Source organism: Uloborus diversus, chromosome 10, assembly GCF_026930045.1.
Source record: "Uloborus diversus isolate 005 chromosome 10, Udiv.v.3.1, whole genome shotgun sequence".
In the NCBI taxonomy this organism is placed as follows: domain Eukaryota; kingdom Metazoa; phylum Arthropoda; class Arachnida; order Araneae; family Uloboridae; genus Uloborus; species Uloborus diversus.
In genome coordinates this window covers 74,209,931-74,229,122 of record NC_072740.1, presented here as the reverse complement: position 1 = coordinate 74,229,122, position 19,192 = coordinate 74,209,931, and the positions used below count along the sequence as shown (strand labels likewise).

The window sequence follows — 19,192 nt, the reverse complement described above, 5'->3', positions numbered from 1 at the left end:
CTATTAAATAACTTTAAAATGCAGTAATACTGTAAATATAGCGTTAAACCTGGACTGACTTTTGGGATTTGCATCAAAAGATGAAAATTTTAAAGATATATCTTTTCTTCTAGATTTAGTATTTTTTTGCTATAGTGGGGTGTAAAATCACTCCATTAAACAAAAGAAAAACAAATACTTAACAAATTTAGAACGCCCCAAATGTGGTGCCCTGGCAGTGGCACCGTGCCCCACGAGCTCATTCATCAATATAGCCCTTGATACTAACTCTTTTGATCTTTTTTTGTTGACCTTGATTATTTGAGGCACTCTAACGTTGTTTTTAGATAAATTGTAAGTTATTTCTAATTTAATCTCAATATCCATATATATATATTTTTTTAAATCGTCGCCTCAAAGCAACAGTAAGATATTTTACTGTTATTCGTGGGATTAGGTGTTTTACTGTTGCTCTAAGGCGACGAGATACTTGGATGCTTATATTTCGTTATGTTCCGTCACTTCCGTTGCAGTTGAAATTAAATTCTCATTCACACCACAAAAATGTATATTATCAAAATTTAACGCATGTCAATCACTCGGAAATGTTTATTTTAGGTATATCAATAGCTTTAAATTATTTTCACAGATTATACTTACCAATGGTATCATTGAATGGACCAAAGAAATGTCTTTATTCTCTAAAATTTTCATATATCGAACTAGACTGGCTTCTGATCTATGCCTAACAAAACAATACAGATATTAAAAATATACATTTATATATGCAAGGGCCCGGATTCTGTTTCGGGACGGGCCCAGTCGCTTTCATTAAAATGATTATCACATTATTTTTCATTAAAACGCTAACTGACAATCAGTTATAATAGAAGAAAAAAAAAAAAAAAAAAAAGAATGCACTGACATTTGATTCTGAATAATTTCAAAAGGGATAAATAATCTCAAAATTTATTCATGAACAATGTGTACAAAATATTTCTTACTTTAGAGACAGAAATAATGAAACGTTTTTACTAATAATAATATTAATAGCTCACTTAATTTTTTCCCCAAACAGTAAAAACTGAAAAGTTCTTTATTTTTCGAAAATTCTTTCGTTATTTTATAATTAAAGACTGATTTGTGAATAGAGGAAAGGTCATTTAGAGGCTCTTGACCAGTACTGCTCCTAAAATTGGTATTCGCTCATTAAAGGTTGAGATTTTGATTTTCCTTTCAACTGCTGCAGCAGATACTGTGTGACAACCCAAAGTAGTATCAAGAGAAAAAAGGATATTTGCAATTGACGTTGAAAATAGTATTTTAGGCAGTTTTTGGTGATATTATGGGAAGCTAGTGTAGGAATATCCATCGAAGTTTTTTTCAGAATTAAACTTAATTTTAGACTATCTTTGGTGATGCTTGGGGGTCGGAAGCTTTATACAGAAGCTTTTAAAACCCAATTTACGGCTATCGTTGGAGACGTTAGGTAAAAGAGTGCTTAGAGATTTCCGTCGGAATTGAAATAAAAATTTTTTAAAGACATAACTTCAGGTCACAGTAACGTTTGAGAGAGCGCGAGGGTCGGGGATCCGACCCCGGAAGCGCTTTGAAATAGAAGTCTTAAAACGCATTTTATTCAATCGTAAATGACGTCAAGATTACTCCAGGAACTGTTTTAAATCGAAGTTTCAAAAGCGTTGTTTTAAGTTATATCTTGAGGAGTTAGGAGAGGGAGGAGATTCTTCGAAATAATTAAAGGCCTGAGATTCAGTTTTAGACTATGCTTGACAACGTTTGGGAAAGGGAGAGGATTCCGTGGGTCTCCTCGAAAATTTTCAACATTGAAGAAGTACAAATAATGCAATTTTCAGCTATCTTTGCTAATGTTAACTGAAGAGGTAGGATAATTGAAGCGGTAGAATATTAGGAAGCTCTCCCTACTCAAAACACAATTTAAAACTATATTTTTCCAAGCTAGACGTGGGAGTGGTGAGAACTTTTCCTACCGAAAAGTTACCAAAGGTGGTTCTTTGAGATCGGGGACTAACCCCTGGAAATTTTCCATAATTAAAGGTCTATGTATAAAAGCAACTTTAGGCTCTCTTTGGTCGCGTGAAGATAGGTTATGACACCCTTTTGTATCAGCGATACTTGTATTGGTCGAACGTTTCGGGAAGAGCCTGGCCCAAGTGAGCCCATCTCCTGGCTATGCCACTACTTCGACAAGCATTTAAAATGATAGTGTTTAAAAATGAAACTCCTTTGCATATTTATCTTCGATTTAATTTTGAAAAATAAAAAAGCAGAGGAACAAAAATGGAAAATTTAAAGGTGAAAATTTAATTTAATAGAAGGAAGAATTTCATTTTTTTATAGCATGTTTATGGAGTGACGTTCTAAATATAAGAGGAGAGTACAAACACCAAAATATATTGTTTTTTATTGGGATAATTCTATTAGCCGAAATAAATCAACAAGCTGGTATTTTTAACTTCAGCAGCCATCAAGCCTTCAGAAGCAGGGAGTAAAAGGAGTTGAAACTCCTTTGGTTGAAACGCCCTGTGTCCTGGAGGGACACAGGGCACAATTTCCTTCTTTCGGAAGCCAAGATCATTTGCAGACCTACAACAGTAGGTGAATCAGATTTTCTGGAATCCTTTTACATTCATAAAAACTTAAATAATCTTTGCAATGAGTCTTTTGCTTTTCCGCATTTTTCTCCTATCTTATTCAATCTTACTTGTTAGAATACGTCATATTTTGCCTCAGCACTCGCTGATAGCTGATTGGTCAATGTTTTTCTTGTTACGTATTTAAACTCTCCCTTGACCTTGATTCATCCATTTGTTCATTTCGCACTGAGGAAGGAGGCTATTGCCTCCGAAACATGTCTACGTTTTTAAAAACTTTTTATCATTTTTATGCTTTTAAACGTTGTTCTATTTTTATCTAATTTTATCTAATTTTATCTAAAAGGAGTTCTTTTAGCCTCCCTGCTCAGAGGTAAGATTGCGTTTGACTTTCCGAGTCCATAACTCCCATCTCCCCAAACGGCAGAAAAATATATTTTCAAGCCTGGCAAAAAAGTATTTAGAACTTTAGACTGAAGTTTTGGACTTCCTTACAAAAGCACACCTCGATTATTTTTCATCGAAAGATAATTTTTCGCTCAAATATTACTTTCCCTGTAACAAAAATTAAATTAATAGTTTAAATGATTCAAAGCATTTTTGGTGGTTTGGTTCGTAGTATTTTTTAATTTTTTTTTTAAAGAAACAGCCGTAACAAGTAGTTAATTATCATTATTATTATTAGTGGTTATGATATTATAAGCAAAACTATTAAATTCATTCCGTGCTATTAGCACGGAGTGAATTTTTCTCAATTTGATTAAAAAGCTATAGCTAAATAAATTATTTGAAAATTTGTATACAAGATAAACTTTAATGCCTTTTGTGATAAATCAAAGGTATTACATTTGAAAATTTATAGTTGATGCTCATTTTAAGGTGAATACGACGACCCCTTAATAAAGTTTTATTGCACTTTTATATGCTGTACGTTAGTCCTGGAAAACTAGCATACATCATGCATCTGAAGTGCAAATAGTATATGCATATGAAAAGGAGTATGTGGTTTTTAAGTTTTTCAGAGACTGCACGATAAGAAAATAGCATACTTGTTGAATACAGGATGAGTTAAAAATTTGGATCTTCGTCTGAATTCTGAATCATTTGACAGCACGTTGTTTGGTGTATTGGAAATTTTTTCAGCTAATTCGTCCTGTAAAATAACAAAACAAAAACATTAGATTCGAAAAAATGAATCAATCTTGTAAATACAATCGATTTTGAATACAATAAGCACGTGAAAAACCAATAACTCAGATGAAACGAAGATAGTGTTTTTATTCCCTGGTAGCTAATTTAATTTTCCATGCAGCAATTCCATATCAAATCAATCAAAGAAAATAAGTTTTTGACCTCATCCTTTACGATTTTAAGAAAATTTGTTACAAGGGTGCATTTGCTTAGTGCTAAGATCAGTAATCCGGCCAATTTTTAAGGCCCTACTTGGAAAATTGTGCTAATACAGGCATGTGAAAAAAATGTCAAAATGTGTAAAAATGCATCCAGCACATAACATCTATCATCAAGCCCCTGGCTTTAATTTGAATTTTGACGTCTTAAATTCAAATTATGTTTTTCGGTATCGCGAAGTGCAATAGGACCCTACATGTTCGGTTTCTTTTTTCTACGAATGACTCCAATCGCAATCATAATTTATTGCGAAAAAAAATAGTTTGAATTCAAGACGTCAAAATTCAAATGAATGCCAGAGGCTGGATGTTGTGTGCTGGATGCTGTTTTTGTTTGAAGAGTAAGAAAAGTAAAGGATCGGGAGAAATAAAGTCGATTCTGGAGACATAAATTAGTAATAGCAATATTGACTAAACACGTCTTCTACAGATGTAATTACTCATGTACTAGTTCTTGGAAGTCACTTCATCAAGTAATGGTAAAAATTAGTTGATAATGGCCCCTTAAAACTAGGAGCCTCCTTCATGGACACTATTACTGCGCATAGCGAAAACATGACCTTCGTACTACATGTCTACATGTATGAGATTCTATGGACTCCAGCCACTTACATGACTCATCGATTGCTTAATAAACTCATTAGCTGATTCTATTATAGTATCAAACGAGACCATTGTTTACATAACTCGAGGAACATTGAAAGTTTAAATAGTAGATGGTTTGAATGATTCCATTTTTCTGCATTAGTAAATCGAGATTTATGTACTTACCACAGTGTGAGGACACTCGAAAATGTAAAACAAGTCTTCAAGATCTTTCTGCTCAATAGTTTCGTCCAAGGAGACACCCACCTAAAATTTTTTCATGTAACAGTAAGTTTTACAATTTTTACAAGGCGAATGTATTTCAGAATTCAAACAATTTAGTTAATAGTAAGCAAGTGTTTCCCGTTTTGCTTCAGGTTTGCAAACAACTTTCTAGGGTTAAATAACAGTTTTCATATTCAAGTTTTATTTTTTTTTTCTCTCCTGTTATTACGTAACTTGAAACTAATATCAAGGTAAGTTGCATTTCTTGGGGACTTTTACTCATTAAATACAAGTTGTTTAGACGGTGTTAGTTAAGACGTTACATATCGAACATTGGCCTTCATATTGGTTGATTTTTCTAAAAGGAGAAGTACTTTATACAAACATGATTTAGTGGTTGATAAATTTCAGTTGCATTTGTATTTCCAAACAGACGGAATAAGATACTATTTCAAAGTTTTCCCCTCATTTTCATAAACATCAGACACTGACGAAATTAAAACACTATGAACAGTGGGAAATTATTAGCTTAAAAAGTATTAAATAATAGAGACGTGATTTTCGGAATAATAAGTAGTCCTGAAAACAGAGTTTGCTTTCATTAAGTAAATTAATTCAATGAGAAAGGTGTCAAATGACAAGCAGTATGTTCCGAAATGTTGCATAACTGGAACAACAGCATATAACTTTAGAGAAGGAATTAAAATGGAGGGAGCAAGTTCAATCATCGACTTAGCAAAAGTTGACCCAAAGACCCTAAGTCACGTGACTCAACAACGACGAATGGTTGGCACGTTTTGGCCCGCGAAAGAAACCTGATTTCTTCCAATGCTTTGCTCTAAAATAATCACGCGACTTGGGGGTCTGAGTTCCATGAATGAAAGGCTTCACTCCCTCCATTTTATCTCTTCTCAATGCATATAACGTCAGATTCTTTGCAATCATACATCAATGGTTAATCGAGTTGGTCATAAATACTAGTCTGTAAAACTATTGTTTTCTAGAAAAGCGATGGCGTAATTTGGCGGTTGTAATGTAGCAATGAGATCGTAATAACGATGCGTATTCAGAAAAATTGCTTCGTTTTTAAAGCGTGTTTTAATTGTGAGCGGAACGTCATACAGCAACGCCGTCATTTACACGGCCTTCCGAGAGCTTGTAAAAGTTTTAAAATAAATGATGTTTGTATAAATGAGTTATAGTATAAATGACGTTACTTGTTTCAGCGAAAATGGAAAATGATAAAATTCTGACCAACTTTGTAAAACAACTTTTTATCGAAAACTCCCCCGTTTAACAGGAAGCTTGGCATTGTCATATAAAGTGTTATAAGTGACAGGTTTTCCTAGGGATTCAGCCCGGGACTTCTGAGCGAAAGACAGCAGCTCCAACTATTGGACGTTTTTTTTAACCATTGCAATGCCGATGACGAAAAAATTCCGCATACCCTCCCCCCCCCCCCAGCCAAAAAAAAAAAAAAAAAAAACACATAATTTAAAATAGTGGCACGAGTTTTTAATGTCTCATTTTTCTTCAAACGGTAATTTTGGCTACTCCGATGACTTTTCATCTTCTATCAGCACCACTATTGTCATATCTTAAATAAATCAAAGGTACTCAAAAATTTTCTTCCTCGTGCGCCAGACACACACGCATACACAACTGCTGCACGTGAACCAAAAACTAATGTGCGTTCCTTTGATAACGTCGCTGAATTCACGTAATAAGAGTCCTAGTCGTAGATAAACCAAAGTGCAATTTGCTTGCCATATAAATCCATAGAACGTTCCGTTTCAGGGCATACCTGCACTAAGTTTCAATCAAGGTTTGTCATTTATTTAAGCTACTAATGTTAAATGCTCGGTTGGCTGCTTATGCCCCATGGGCAGTAAGTTCAGTATTGTTGATACAATGTCTTCCATTCTCCACCACTACACTGTTAAAAATAAAGGTTCAACACTTCACCAAGATTTCGGTTAATCTATGAACTTTCAAAAGGATGCACAGTTTTTCTGGTTCGGTTAAAATAATTTAGATCAGCGAATCCCTACTTTCATCGAAACTTCGGTTCTACTCGGAGAGCATAATGCAGACGGGCAAATCCTCCTGTAAAGATATTTCGTCAAACATCTTGCAAGTCCCTTTTATAATCAGTTTTTTTATGAGCAAGACAACTTATAGATTCCATTCAGAACCACGCAGTTTTTCTTTTGTATCCTTCTCAAAATGTCAAATTATTTCTTCTGGAATTCTCCCAAAAAGTTTCATGAGTGCAGTATTTACCATTTTACATAATAGTTGCTTGCAATCGAAGGAATATGCTTATATTTCTAAATATACTTATAACATTATAATAGCAAGTCCAGTAACGTGGATAAGTTTAGCGCAAATTAAAACCACGGAGCTCATTGTAATACTTCAATTAGCCTAATTTGAAGCATGCTGGCTCTGCGCTCGAAAAGCTGTTTTGGCTCCTGTTCGATATCCGGCGTTGAAGATTATTCTTAAACAATGTTGTGCCTTGAAATTTTAAAACGTGGTTCAACCTTTCAGCATGAAACCAGGTCAACATATTGCAAAAGTCATGGCATTTGTAAAAGCACCATTAAATTGGCGAAATGTTTTCCCAATATGATGATGGTTGCTTTGTTTTTAACGGTACACTGTTGAGCAATCACTTATTGCCTGCTCTTAACTTTACGCGGTCACCGCTAACCAACCTTTTAACATCGTCTTTTACACACTGCATTCTTCAAACACTTACCGCATCACTAGACATGACATCAGCTAAATAACGGCACCACTTATATTACTTAGAAAAGTATAGCTTAAGTTTTGAAACTTACCGTTCCATCGGGAAAATAACGAAGATTGATTTTCTTGTCCTCCGCACGTTGCTTGATCTTCGAAATTTCAGTCCGTGGAATAATTTTAATCGTATCAAAAAATTTCTCATGTTGAAGTTTGTGTCCCGCTGCTTGAACACCTATTAGTTATATATTATTTCATATTGGAATAAATAGTATATGAATAGACAAAGTAACAAAATAAAGCAGTAACATTATTTTCATGTTATACATTATCTTTTATATTTAAATAGTAATTAAACTTCGATACATATCTTCCAAAATTATGATTTTTAATTAATGAAAATTTCGTTGAAAATACACTGCAGTTCAATCACAATTGGTATAAACGTCTTTTAATGTTTTGTTACAATAAAATGGTAAATGTAAAAAAAAATATTAATTTAAACTATTTTTATAATTCAAAAATGTTATGCATTTCAAAATGTAACAAGCTTACCTTCTGCTAAAAGTCTAGTGGCATTGCTGACTTTAAACGAAATACTTATTAGTCCTTCAGCACCGTGATATACAGCATACATGGCTGAAATATTAGCCAAAAGAGCCTGAAAACATATCGCTGCTATAATAAAACGGTAGTGATGTAAGCAGAATATTTTAGAAAATCAGAGAGTATTCCGGAAATAAATTAAAAAAAAAAAAAGGCTGAGATAATACCTTATCAGAAAATACATGGAGAGAGGGATGGGCTGTGAAAAATAGCACTTTTACTGTAATTTTCGGTTTTAAGTGTCTTTGTCCAATTTTTGTTGTACCACGGAGTGATGGCGGATGAACTGGAAGCGGAAACAGAATAATCCATTTTGTAGTAGGTAGGATCATCGAGAACGCGTGAGCAGTAAAACTTTTACTGCTCTTGATAATCTTACCTATTACAAAATGAAGTGTTATGTTTCCGCTAAACGGTTAAAGAAGTTTTTTACTCAAAATTTTATAAAGAATGCTTAGAAATAGAAAACTGAAACTAACTTTTGACTACATTATATAAGTTTAATAGTAATAATTACATGAAGTTAATGCAGTGAACTAAATACTACATTTGGAATCCTCAATGGTATTTAACATTTTATTAGAAATAAGTCTTTGAGTCTCAAAAGTAATAAAGTAGTTCTAATTGGGTTTAAAAGGAAAAGCTTGAAAAAAAAAAGTCTAATAAATTTTGTTGAATAAACAACTTTATTTTCTTTACTACTTGAAAATATGACTTTTTAGGAAATTTGAATTATTGTTTTGACAAAAAACAAAGAAACAGATTTCAAATTTCCTTTCTAAGTCTTCACACCATTTCCAATCAAAGGTCAAGCACCTATTGCAAAAGAAAAAAAGTTTTAAGATCACTGATAGTCATGTTTTACAAATCAGATAAAGACAATTGATAGTCATATTTTATGCTAACTCTCTCTCTCTTTCTCTCTATCATTGTTAATCATACTTTATTCTAACAAGTACAATTATTTTTAGTAACGTGTTTCTTTCTCTGTAATAAGTATCTGGTTTTCTAAACCAAGACCTAAATTGATCTAGACACTGAAGTCATTTTTGGAGCTTAACCAATAACATGCAACCAACATGACTGTAGTCCGATTATTGTGTAATACCGACAAACACCGACAACTTGAGCAACAGACTTTTGAAGCTTGCCTACCATGAAATCTGGTTTATGCACAGGAAGCAACTCACTTGTTTAAAATTACCAGCTTTATTCAATTATCATCCTTTTTGCTTTCTGAATTTTTTTAAATCTCTATAAGTTGCATTTTGTTCGACATCTTTCGGTTGAATATGTTTTCTTACCTGAGCCGTGCATATGTTGCTCGTGGCTTTGTCTCTCCTGATATGCTGCTCTCTTGTCTGAAGCGCTAATCTGTATGCAAGGTTTCCAGATGAATCTCTAAAATATCCCAAGTCAAGAATGCATTTTTTAGTAAATGATTTATTATATTTTGAGGTACTGAGTAACAAAGTATATTTAAAATAAAGTAAAACACAAATACTTAAATAAGTAATAAAAATTAATGTATCTTATTTTTCACACAAAAACTTGTATTAAATTAAATGATTTAATTCTTGATCACCCCTTACTATTTTTCTAATACTTTAACTCAATTCATGAGTGAGAAAATTCCTTTAAAATTATTTAGTTCTAAAAATAGCACATTGAATTACAAGTGTTGAATAGGTTTGATTGATTTACTCTGAATTTAGGGGTTATGTGACTTTCAAAGTAATTGAAGGTAAATTCATCAAGAGTCGACTTTTCGTAATAATATGATGCTACTGGAAAAAACTAATTGAATTTAAATTTTACTTCAGCATTATGTAGCCAACTAACGACGAAATGCGAAGTTATATCATTCCTGAATCTGAAACTGGCTTGCGAAGTGGAAAAAAATAAAATATAATCCGACACACAGGGGGGCCCGCAAGGGGGAGGGAGTTCATGGCGCAGACTGCACCCAAAACATTTTTTGCTAGCGGGGGGAGGGGTGATTTCAGATGGTTTTTTATTTCCTTTTGGGGTGTCATATTCTTGGGGATGCTCTTTAACAGTTAAGGGGTGCACTATATTACATGGGGCGATAGGCACCTTTGCCAATAATGATAATTCTTAATTTGATACAGATTTCATAAGATATTTACTTAGTGACTCCAACCATTCTTCCAGGCACTAAACGAGTGAACTTGCTTTTGACAGCGAAGAAGCCAGCATGTGGGCCTCCATAATTAAGATTGACACCAAATCTTTGACTTGTCCCAACAGCTATATCGGCATCGAATTCTCCAGGAGGTTTCAGTACTGTTAGTGCGAGTAGGTCAGTGGCACAAACTGCAAGTCCCTGGTAGATATAAAAAGATTCATATAAACATGAATATTTATCCTAAAATGCAAGGATTTATTAACAAAAATACAGCTAGTTTTCTTTTTAGTAATATCTTGTAATGTTCTGAATATTGCTGTTAATTTGGATAAAAGTGAAAGAAAAATGTTTTTTTTTCCTCTCGGTGATACAACATAAATTGTTCTACGTTAAAAGTCGATTGCAATGTACACACGGTTTCTGAACCAAAATGGAGATTTTTTTTTTGGCCGTATAAATTTTTTTAGGAAAATTATACTGCTTTCAAATACATAAACTATGTATAATATACATATACTATATATACATAGCTTATATGCTTATAAATCTATATTCTACCTAAGACTTTCTTTATTAAAATATTATGCTCAGAAACGCAGTTCAAATGAATCATTTCGTAATGGCTACAAGAGTATGCACAATTTGGACGCATATTGTTAATTGCCTATAAAAAACACGCAGGGTGTACACCCCCCCCCCAAAAAAAAAGGATACCCTCTTTGAATTTGAATGACTAACGCGAATAATTATTATGATACTAAAAAGTTTCAAACATAAAAATAAAGTGAACTAATGCAGAAATCCTCCATATAAGGAAAGTGTTCAAATTCCTGGGCATTGTGGCTCACGCACAGTTGATAACGCTGACCAATGAAATCCAAAACTTTTCTAATCACATTGATTGGTGCATCCATTGAAAGGCCTATTTCCTCTCAATGGCTGTTCTCAGCTCACTGACTGTAGCAAGCTTTGTGATTTAAGCATTGTGTTTCACGTGCCCCCACAGAAAAAAAAAAATCATCGGGTTCAAATCAAGAGATTCAAAGGAGTTGTGTGGGAGTTGATCGTCTTTTGCAAATTTCGGATAGTCCAATCATGATCATCTTCCTTAAGGGTATGTACAGATCTAGGAAAAAACTTGCTTTGGGTACGGTTCAAAATGCAATAGATGCTTAACTGTGTCACGAGCACAGATTTTCTAGGAGATTGAAGAAGTTTTTCAGTGACTTTTCTTTCTCGTGAATCGCTGTAGTTGACTTTAATCATCCGAAATGGTTTTTCTCAACATTCTTAACAGTTCCTACCCCTTTAACCTGTCATTCTAAGGCGCTTCAAATGGTTTATGGTTTTGGTAATTTCCAATCCTACTCTTACTCACCCCACTTTTATGACACTGTGCCACCATTTCTGTAAAATCAGAGATATTTCCTTCTGTGTCAGGATACTGGAACAGCATACCGGAGTGATCCTTCTTTGCTAAATCAACCTTTTTTAAATCCGTGACTATTATTCGCACTCCCATTGCACTGAAATGAGTTTCAAAATTGTTAGATCTAATTTCAAAATATGTTATAATAATTCTTAATTAAGAAGCATATAAATATTTGAAGCTTTTCCTCTTATCAAGAGGGAAAAGACTCTTCGCGTCAATGTAAGGTAATTACGATAGTAAACATGCAGGCCCAGATTAAGGCATGGACAAATAGGGCACGGGCTCAGGAAAACAAAAACTGGGGCACCAAATTTGTATCTAACGTTAAAAAAAAAAAAAAAAAAAAATGCGAAAAATTCCGCACCACACTATATGAAAATATAAGCATTACATCCTAAAAAAAAAAAAAAACTATAAAATTTTGATCTCTTTTGCAAATTTTAAAGCCACTCCAAGCTCAACCCTACATTTACCCTATTATTACATTTAAAGGTTATTTAATTGACACTTTTGTTATTTACATCCTACTCAAACTAAGCGGAGTTTGACGTCATCTTATATTGTAATCTCATATCATTATGACTTATACCAGTGGTGACCAACCCTTTTCTAACCGAAGGACACACCTCATATTAAAACGATTTTCGCGAGTCAGTACATAAAAATTTCAAAGTTTTCTAAATAACAAGCGAAAATATAGAAAAAGAACGAAAATTAAAAACCAATAATTGTTGTTATCATTACTATGCTTTTTTTGCTAAATGCACCTGTTTTTCAGAAACCAATTTCTGAATATTTCGCTCCAAATTTGTGACATTTTCACTAATCGTGCTTTTCGATTTGTAACTTTAAGCAAACGGATTATCCACACAGGACGGCTACACGGATAAACTAAGTTACTGGTGCCCAACCTACAACCCGCGAGCCGTAGGTTGGCCACTACTGACTTATATCATAGCTATTTATATCTAAAATATATATTGTACAGGGGAGGGGGGGGAGTATATGAATAAATAATAGGCTGGTTGCAATAATAAATGTTTCACTTGTATTTTTAAAGCACTTAAGAACACTTTTTTTCCAGGGTCAAGTCTTCTTAAGTTGATAAAGTTAGACTTTATTATTTTTACTAATTTTGGTTTTTCGTCAAAAATATTTCGCTACTAGAAAATCGGCCGTCAAGGTATGACGGGTAAAAATTGCTTCTGAATTTGAACGATGAAATTGCCTGTTTGGTGATATTTTGATAGTTGAAATTTTAACTCTAACTCCAGTGGATTAACCCTAAACTCCTGTAGATAGTGTTCATTGTTGACCACATTTTCGTTTTTTTCATTCTCCTAATACTAGTCTAGCTAGTAAAACAGTTAAGTTACTAGATCCAGTTCAACCTTGCTGTTGTTGTGCTAGTAAAATAAAGCATTTCCCTGCATATCAAACATTACCAAAAAATATTATCAAATTATCAAGTAATGGCGTGAGTTTCATTGATGGTGAAGTCAGGAGCGTTACTCGATCAGTGAATTCGCTATTATATATACAAGAGGAAAATAAAGAAATTTAAAAATTGGCAAAGCATTCTGTTGGGAAAAGTATTTCGTAAATATGTAACGTGAGATCGTTTTCTTCCATTCATTCAAACAAAAGTTTTAAGCACTAATGAAAAAGGGGATCAGCTATCCTCAGTCTTCCCTACTATAAGATTAATAAAACTGCTGTTTTGGGCATTTAAGAAAAAAAGAAAAATTACTGTTCTTTGCCACATTACCATAAACCATTGTTTAAAGATCTTTCGAATTCGACATCGCGGAAAAGCTTAATACAAATACATGTGGAAAAACGTCCTATTGAAGTATCGAGCCAAAAGAAAGCTTCTTACTAAGAAACGATACAAAAATTAATTGGATACTTATCAACTAAATAAAGTTAAAAATACTTTTTTTAAAAAAAGAAAGACGGGGTAAAATATCTACCTTTTGCAGATACTAGTTAATGTTTTTGTTAAACGTTAAGTGCGTCAATCTTACTGTTAAAAACGTCATCTAAAAACTCTCTAAATAAGAGATTTCAAAAGACAATGATTGTATGTTTTTGCATACCTTATTTAGATAAAAATTCTTACCTGGCTCTGGTTTCAACCACTGCAATAGTCTGTGGATGCACTTTGTCGGAGCAATAAAACTTCTTTCGCTTGCAGAATCTGAAAGATTTGAAGAAAAAAAAAGGTGTGAAATTGTTCGCGTAGTTTACACAACATGAAAAGCAAAACATCTTCGATTTTAGCATACTATTTTTAGTTTAACGAATTTCACATATTCATATATAAAAAACCATTAGCTTACGGCGGAAAAAATTATGCTCTCATACTGAGGATATGGTTTTCTACACATATATTTTTACATTAGTCTTTTCCTGATCATGGGTAAGATTATGGTTAAGGGGATAATTTACTTAGCACATTACGCATGCGCTTACTATATAGACAACGTGCTGTCAAGAATAAATCATGTGCTTGTGAAGGAGAACATTAGTAACTTATTATGTAACTTGCTTTAGGATAATTCCACGGTAACAGACGTATCAATTATTGCACAAGCAAGCCTAAAAAGACTCTGAATATTTTTGTTCAATTACATGAACTTTATGATGGACATGGATTTTACTTTTATGCGACGCAATAAATTTTGAAGAATAGCAAAAACAATATAAAAGGATTTTTTACTCAGTAACGGATGTATCTCGTAAGGTACGCCAGTTACTGACTGAAAAAATATTGCTTCTGTAAATTTTCAAAATTTAATTGCACGCAGTAGAAGTAAAGTAAATGTTGTTGAATGTTTATGCAATGAAACAAGGATCAACCATATTTGGAGTCTTTGCAGGGTGTTTTGTGCAACAATTAATGCGTTTATCAAAATGAAATTGCCCTTTAATGTGTTAAATCAGTCATTTTCTCGACCTTTGATGCTACATATGCACACGGACAGGCTCGTTACTTGAAAATTTTCTTGGGAGGGAACGGGGGCAAAGGATTTGTGTTCAATACATTTTTAATGAAAAAACAACAACATACGTACAAAAATGCCTAATTTCATTATGTTTATAAAACTCAGGGGGTGAGAGACGAGCAATTGACCCCCCTCCACCGGTTGTCCAAATGACGAACCTGTATGTGCATAGTTGAGCGCATGCATGCCAACTGTGTAATTAAAGTTATTTTTTACTAATGGATAAATTATGCATTTTTAGTGGATACTTTCTAATATCATTCATCCTTTCAGGCAAAATTATGTATTTACAATTGATAAATCCGAAATTTTTACTCAATATACACGGCGATTCAAAAAGATGCGACACAATTTCAAATTGCTATATTTTATGCATTTTCCATTGCACTTGAATTCTGTAAATTATGTGATTATGCATGCATGCATGGAAGTTTACAGATGCTCAATATACCCTCTGTCGGTTGCACAAATAAGCATCCATTTGATGGTAGTCCAATTCATGCCATATTCGATGACGAATGTCTTGCGTCACTGAGTTCACCGCCGCTGTGATACGGTTTCGTAGGTCATTTAACTTTGTGGGGAGAGGTGGTTCGTAAATAGCATATTTTACAAACTTCCATAAGAAAAGATCACTGGGTGAAAGATCAGAGGAAATGCAAAAAAACTTGTTGCACTCTAGTGGCAGTATTTAAAACTTTACAGCATCCACTTCAAATACAACGCATAGCGCAGGAAATATAGCAGTTTTAAATTGTCTCTATCTTTTTGAATCACCTTGTATAATTTACAGTTTAATGCAGAAAAACACCTTGACTCACCTTATGCTGAGAGCCATTGCTTCGGCAGCAGCAGTTCCTTCGTCCAAGAGTGATGCATTTGCAATGTCTAATCCAGTCAGATCTACAACCATGGTTTGGTAATTTAAGAGGCTTTCTAGTCTTCCTTGAGCGATTTCCGCTTGATATGGCGTATACTGAGTTGTCCTACGTACAAAATCCCAATAGATATACTAGAAGTTAGTTGTTAGGAAATTTATTTGAAAGCTTGAGCATTAATTGCATTCATGGGTGCAAGTTAGGTGATGTGTTCAAGACGGAAAATCTTGTGACTCCCCCCCCCCACACATGCGTGCTTAAGGAAAAATTTATTAGTATAAATGTTGTAGATTTTAACCTTGGCAGTTTTAGAATCTGTTTAATATGAATTTTAAGCTTGTCTTTTCTAACAACATGGACCCAGTTAAGTTGTAATATTTAAGCATTTTGACATCGTCGTTCCAAAAAATGTAAAAACCGCCTATAATGAGGGGAGGGGGTCTGGGGGCTCTCCCCCAGATTTTTTTTTAAATTGAAGTCCAAAAAACGCAGTGGTAGGCCATTTTAGTAACGTTCAGGGAAAGGAAGGGGTCAGAGACTCTCTTACATGAAATTTTTCACACTGATAGTCTCAAAATTACAATATTGGGCGATCTTTAAAAATATTAGAGAAAAAGTGGGGGGGGGGGGAGCTGGCTGTTCCGAAATTGTAGCGTTGAAGATTTTGAAATTGAAGCATTAAAAACGAAATTTTACTCCATCTTTCATAACATATACATGCTTTTTGAATACATTTGAAGGGATGGAGTCCAAGAACTCTACTTCGGTAATATTTCGAAATTGAAGTTCCAAAAACGCAATTTTAGACGATGTTGGATGATGCTAAGGATAAAAGCGCTTGGGGCTCACCGCCATTACTTTTTTGCCGATCGTAAACATTTTTATTGCAGCAAGCTTGGGACATAAGATTTTCACTTTTGCCACAAAATCAGTTCTGATCAGAAAGTCTACCCAAGATAGCACGAACAAACCAGAAAAGGAGGAAAGATGGGGGAAGGTATGGGCGATTAAATGGTAACTGGCACCACTCCCCCACACAGTCTTCATTTGTAAAAGAATTCTTTTATAAGATAGCAGATGGTAAAGTTAACAATAAAAAAACAGCTCCAGTGAAGTAGATGAGACTGACGCGCTGCCTACTGCGCTACCGAGACACCCAGTGAAGTAGATAATTTTTTAAACGAGGAACACTATTCAATATTCATTGAATTTAAAAAAAAAAACAATAGGGGAACTGAATCCTCACCCAAGGGAGGGCCCCCGAATCATATCCCTCAAAAGGCAGTCAAATACAGCCTAAAGAAGCGTTTTAAATATTTCAGCATCAAAAAAATTTCGGAAGAGAACTCCCGAACCCATTCCTCTAAGATCACCACAAACGCCTTAATTTGAGTTTTTAAAGCTTCAGTTTCTAAAATTTTTTTTCAAGAAACAGTACTCCCTTTACCTACATACGTGACGTATGACCGCCTAAAAGTTTTAATACTTTAATTTCGGGAACATGACAGAATCTTTAAACTCCCTTCCCATTTAAGTCATCCAATGATAGCCTAAAACACTTAAAACTTCAGAAAGAAAAAATTTTTCGGGCTGAGCAGCGGAATAGCCCCTTATCCTTATGTGAAGCAGGCGCACCAAAGGCAGTATAAGTTTGTTTAAGATTTATTTTTCTATTGAAAGAGCAACTCCCCTTCCCACATCCCCAAAGACAACCCAAAGTTTTAAGACTTCAATTTCGAAAATGTTTCGAGAAAGACCCCCGAGCTCCCCAACTCTTAACGCACTCAAAAATAGCCAAAATAGTATTTCAATGCTTCAGCATGGAGAAATTTTCGAAGGAGAGAGACTCCCTTCTCCCCGAACTCTTTCGCCTATGTTCACTAAATTTGACTTATATTTACGGTTCCCCCTTTTCATCACTGAAGTTTGAAGAATTTAATTCCTAACATTTATTGAGAGAAAGCCTTCGAATTCCTCCTTTTTAAGTCTCCCAAAGATTACCTAAAGCAGAGTTCTGAATATTTCAGCTTTGAAGGGGGAGGGGGACCCCGAACCCCATCCTCTGCCTCTGTTCATTAAAGATTGTCTAAAGTAAAGTTGCGCTTTTAAGACTCCTTTTAAAACATGTCAAAAAATGCAGGAACAGTTGCCCATCAGTGTTTCAAACCAGCTTGAAATTTACCTCCAATTCTTTCCAGAATTTGCATGCTCATTGAAATCTTCAAAATCCCTGACAGTTCCCTTTTTATCTGGTATGTGGACACCCTTTGATGTGGCGTAAACATTTCATCCCGTTAGCAATCACTCTCAATCGGTGATTCAGATTAACTCTAAGACAATTTAAGAGCGCACATAAATTTCATTTATGCGAGTTTGCAAAGAAAAAAAAAAAAAAACGCAAATGAGAAAAAAAACGAAAGGATGATCGAAAATAGCAAGTGAAAAATAGAAACAAAAGGCAATCAATTCGAAAAATTAGCGAGAATAGCGAGCAACTCCGGCGCGAGTCTAAAAGTCACTCCTCCAAAAGCTCGTTGAAAACAAAACAAGCCCATGGCAGAAAATCGATAGAATGTTGATGTAAATTCGTAGTTATGGAAAGGTCTAGTTATATTAAAGCATATCTTTCAAACACTCATTTTTTTAAAAAAAGTAAAAACTGATGGACAGTCATCGAATTTCTTTCCGTCCCGACCTCCGTCTCGGAAATTTTGTCCAAGACGGAAATCCGTCCTAAGACGGAAGGTCTTGCACCCATGATTGCATTGGAATGATGAAAATTACTACAACTGGTATGACAAGTGTGAGTAAGTTATTTCCACTCTAAAAGTCAATTTGAATTAAAACTCAACATCTAAAATATAACAAGGTTCTTTTTTTAAATGAAAGGGAGTTTTATCAAAATATATGTGCTGTAACATGTAGCAAAATGAAAAAAAAAGAGAGGGTTTATGTAATTCCGATTTTTAGTGTCGGAAGATATGGAAGTGACTAAACCAAAGAAAACTTAAAGCTGCGTTTTGAGGACATATTTTGAAAAAATCGCCATAGACCCTTCCCCCATGACCTCCTCTAAACAGAGAAACTGGGTGTGCCCTTGGAGACGAGTTATTGCTGGCCTATCTCCCCCTGGAACGCTTTTGATCGGTTGATACTCAGTTTCTCACTGTCTCATTCACTTAGACTATATTCGTAGCAAGTGTTCAACGTTACGCTTTTCGTTCGTCAGAAAACATTTATTCTAATTAAAATATACTTCACTACGTACGTATCAAGAAATTACATTTTTGAGTGCTTTGAATAATTTTCTTAAAAATATAAATTGCGTGTTTTCCGTTTTGTACCGACAAACTCAGGAAATGATTTTTTTTTTACATTCATTAAGTAACTAGGATAAGGTTACCACTAACAGACAAGGGTCCAGGGTCCAGTAACAGACGGTAAAACTGATATTACTGTGGCCCATGAATACGGTGCAATCATTTAGTGTTATCAGAGTGAATTTTATAAGCCAGTTGGTATTTACAAGGCTGTGGT

General features: G+C 34.3%; 1 protein-coding gene across 1 annotated transcript in view; it reads right to left on the bottom strand.

Moving 5' to 3' along the window:
• LOC129231052 (glycine dehydrogenase (decarboxylating), mitochondrial-like) overlaps positions 1 to 19,192 on the bottom strand; it is an 84,622-nt gene that overhangs the window by 42,863 nt on the left and 22,567 nt on the right. The window contains exons 4-13 of the mRNA XM_054865300.1: positions 15,599 to 15,763; positions 13,892 to 13,969; positions 11,716 to 11,863; positions 10,339 to 10,535; positions 9,493 to 9,589; positions 8,138 to 8,243; positions 7,678 to 7,817; positions 4,793 to 4,873; positions 3,662 to 3,765; positions 640 to 724 (exon numbers count right to left, since the gene is read on the bottom strand). Coding sequence (XP_054721275.1) covers positions 640 to 724; positions 3,662 to 3,765; positions 4,793 to 4,873; positions 7,678 to 7,817; positions 8,138 to 8,243; positions 9,493 to 9,589; positions 10,339 to 10,535; positions 11,716 to 11,863; positions 13,892 to 13,969; positions 15,599 to 15,763 — 1,201 coding nt within the window. The remainder of the gene's footprint in view (positions 1 to 639; positions 725 to 3,661; positions 3,766 to 4,792; positions 4,874 to 7,677; positions 7,818 to 8,137; positions 8,244 to 9,492; positions 9,590 to 10,338; positions 10,536 to 11,715; positions 11,864 to 13,891; positions 13,970 to 15,598; positions 15,764 to 19,192) is intronic.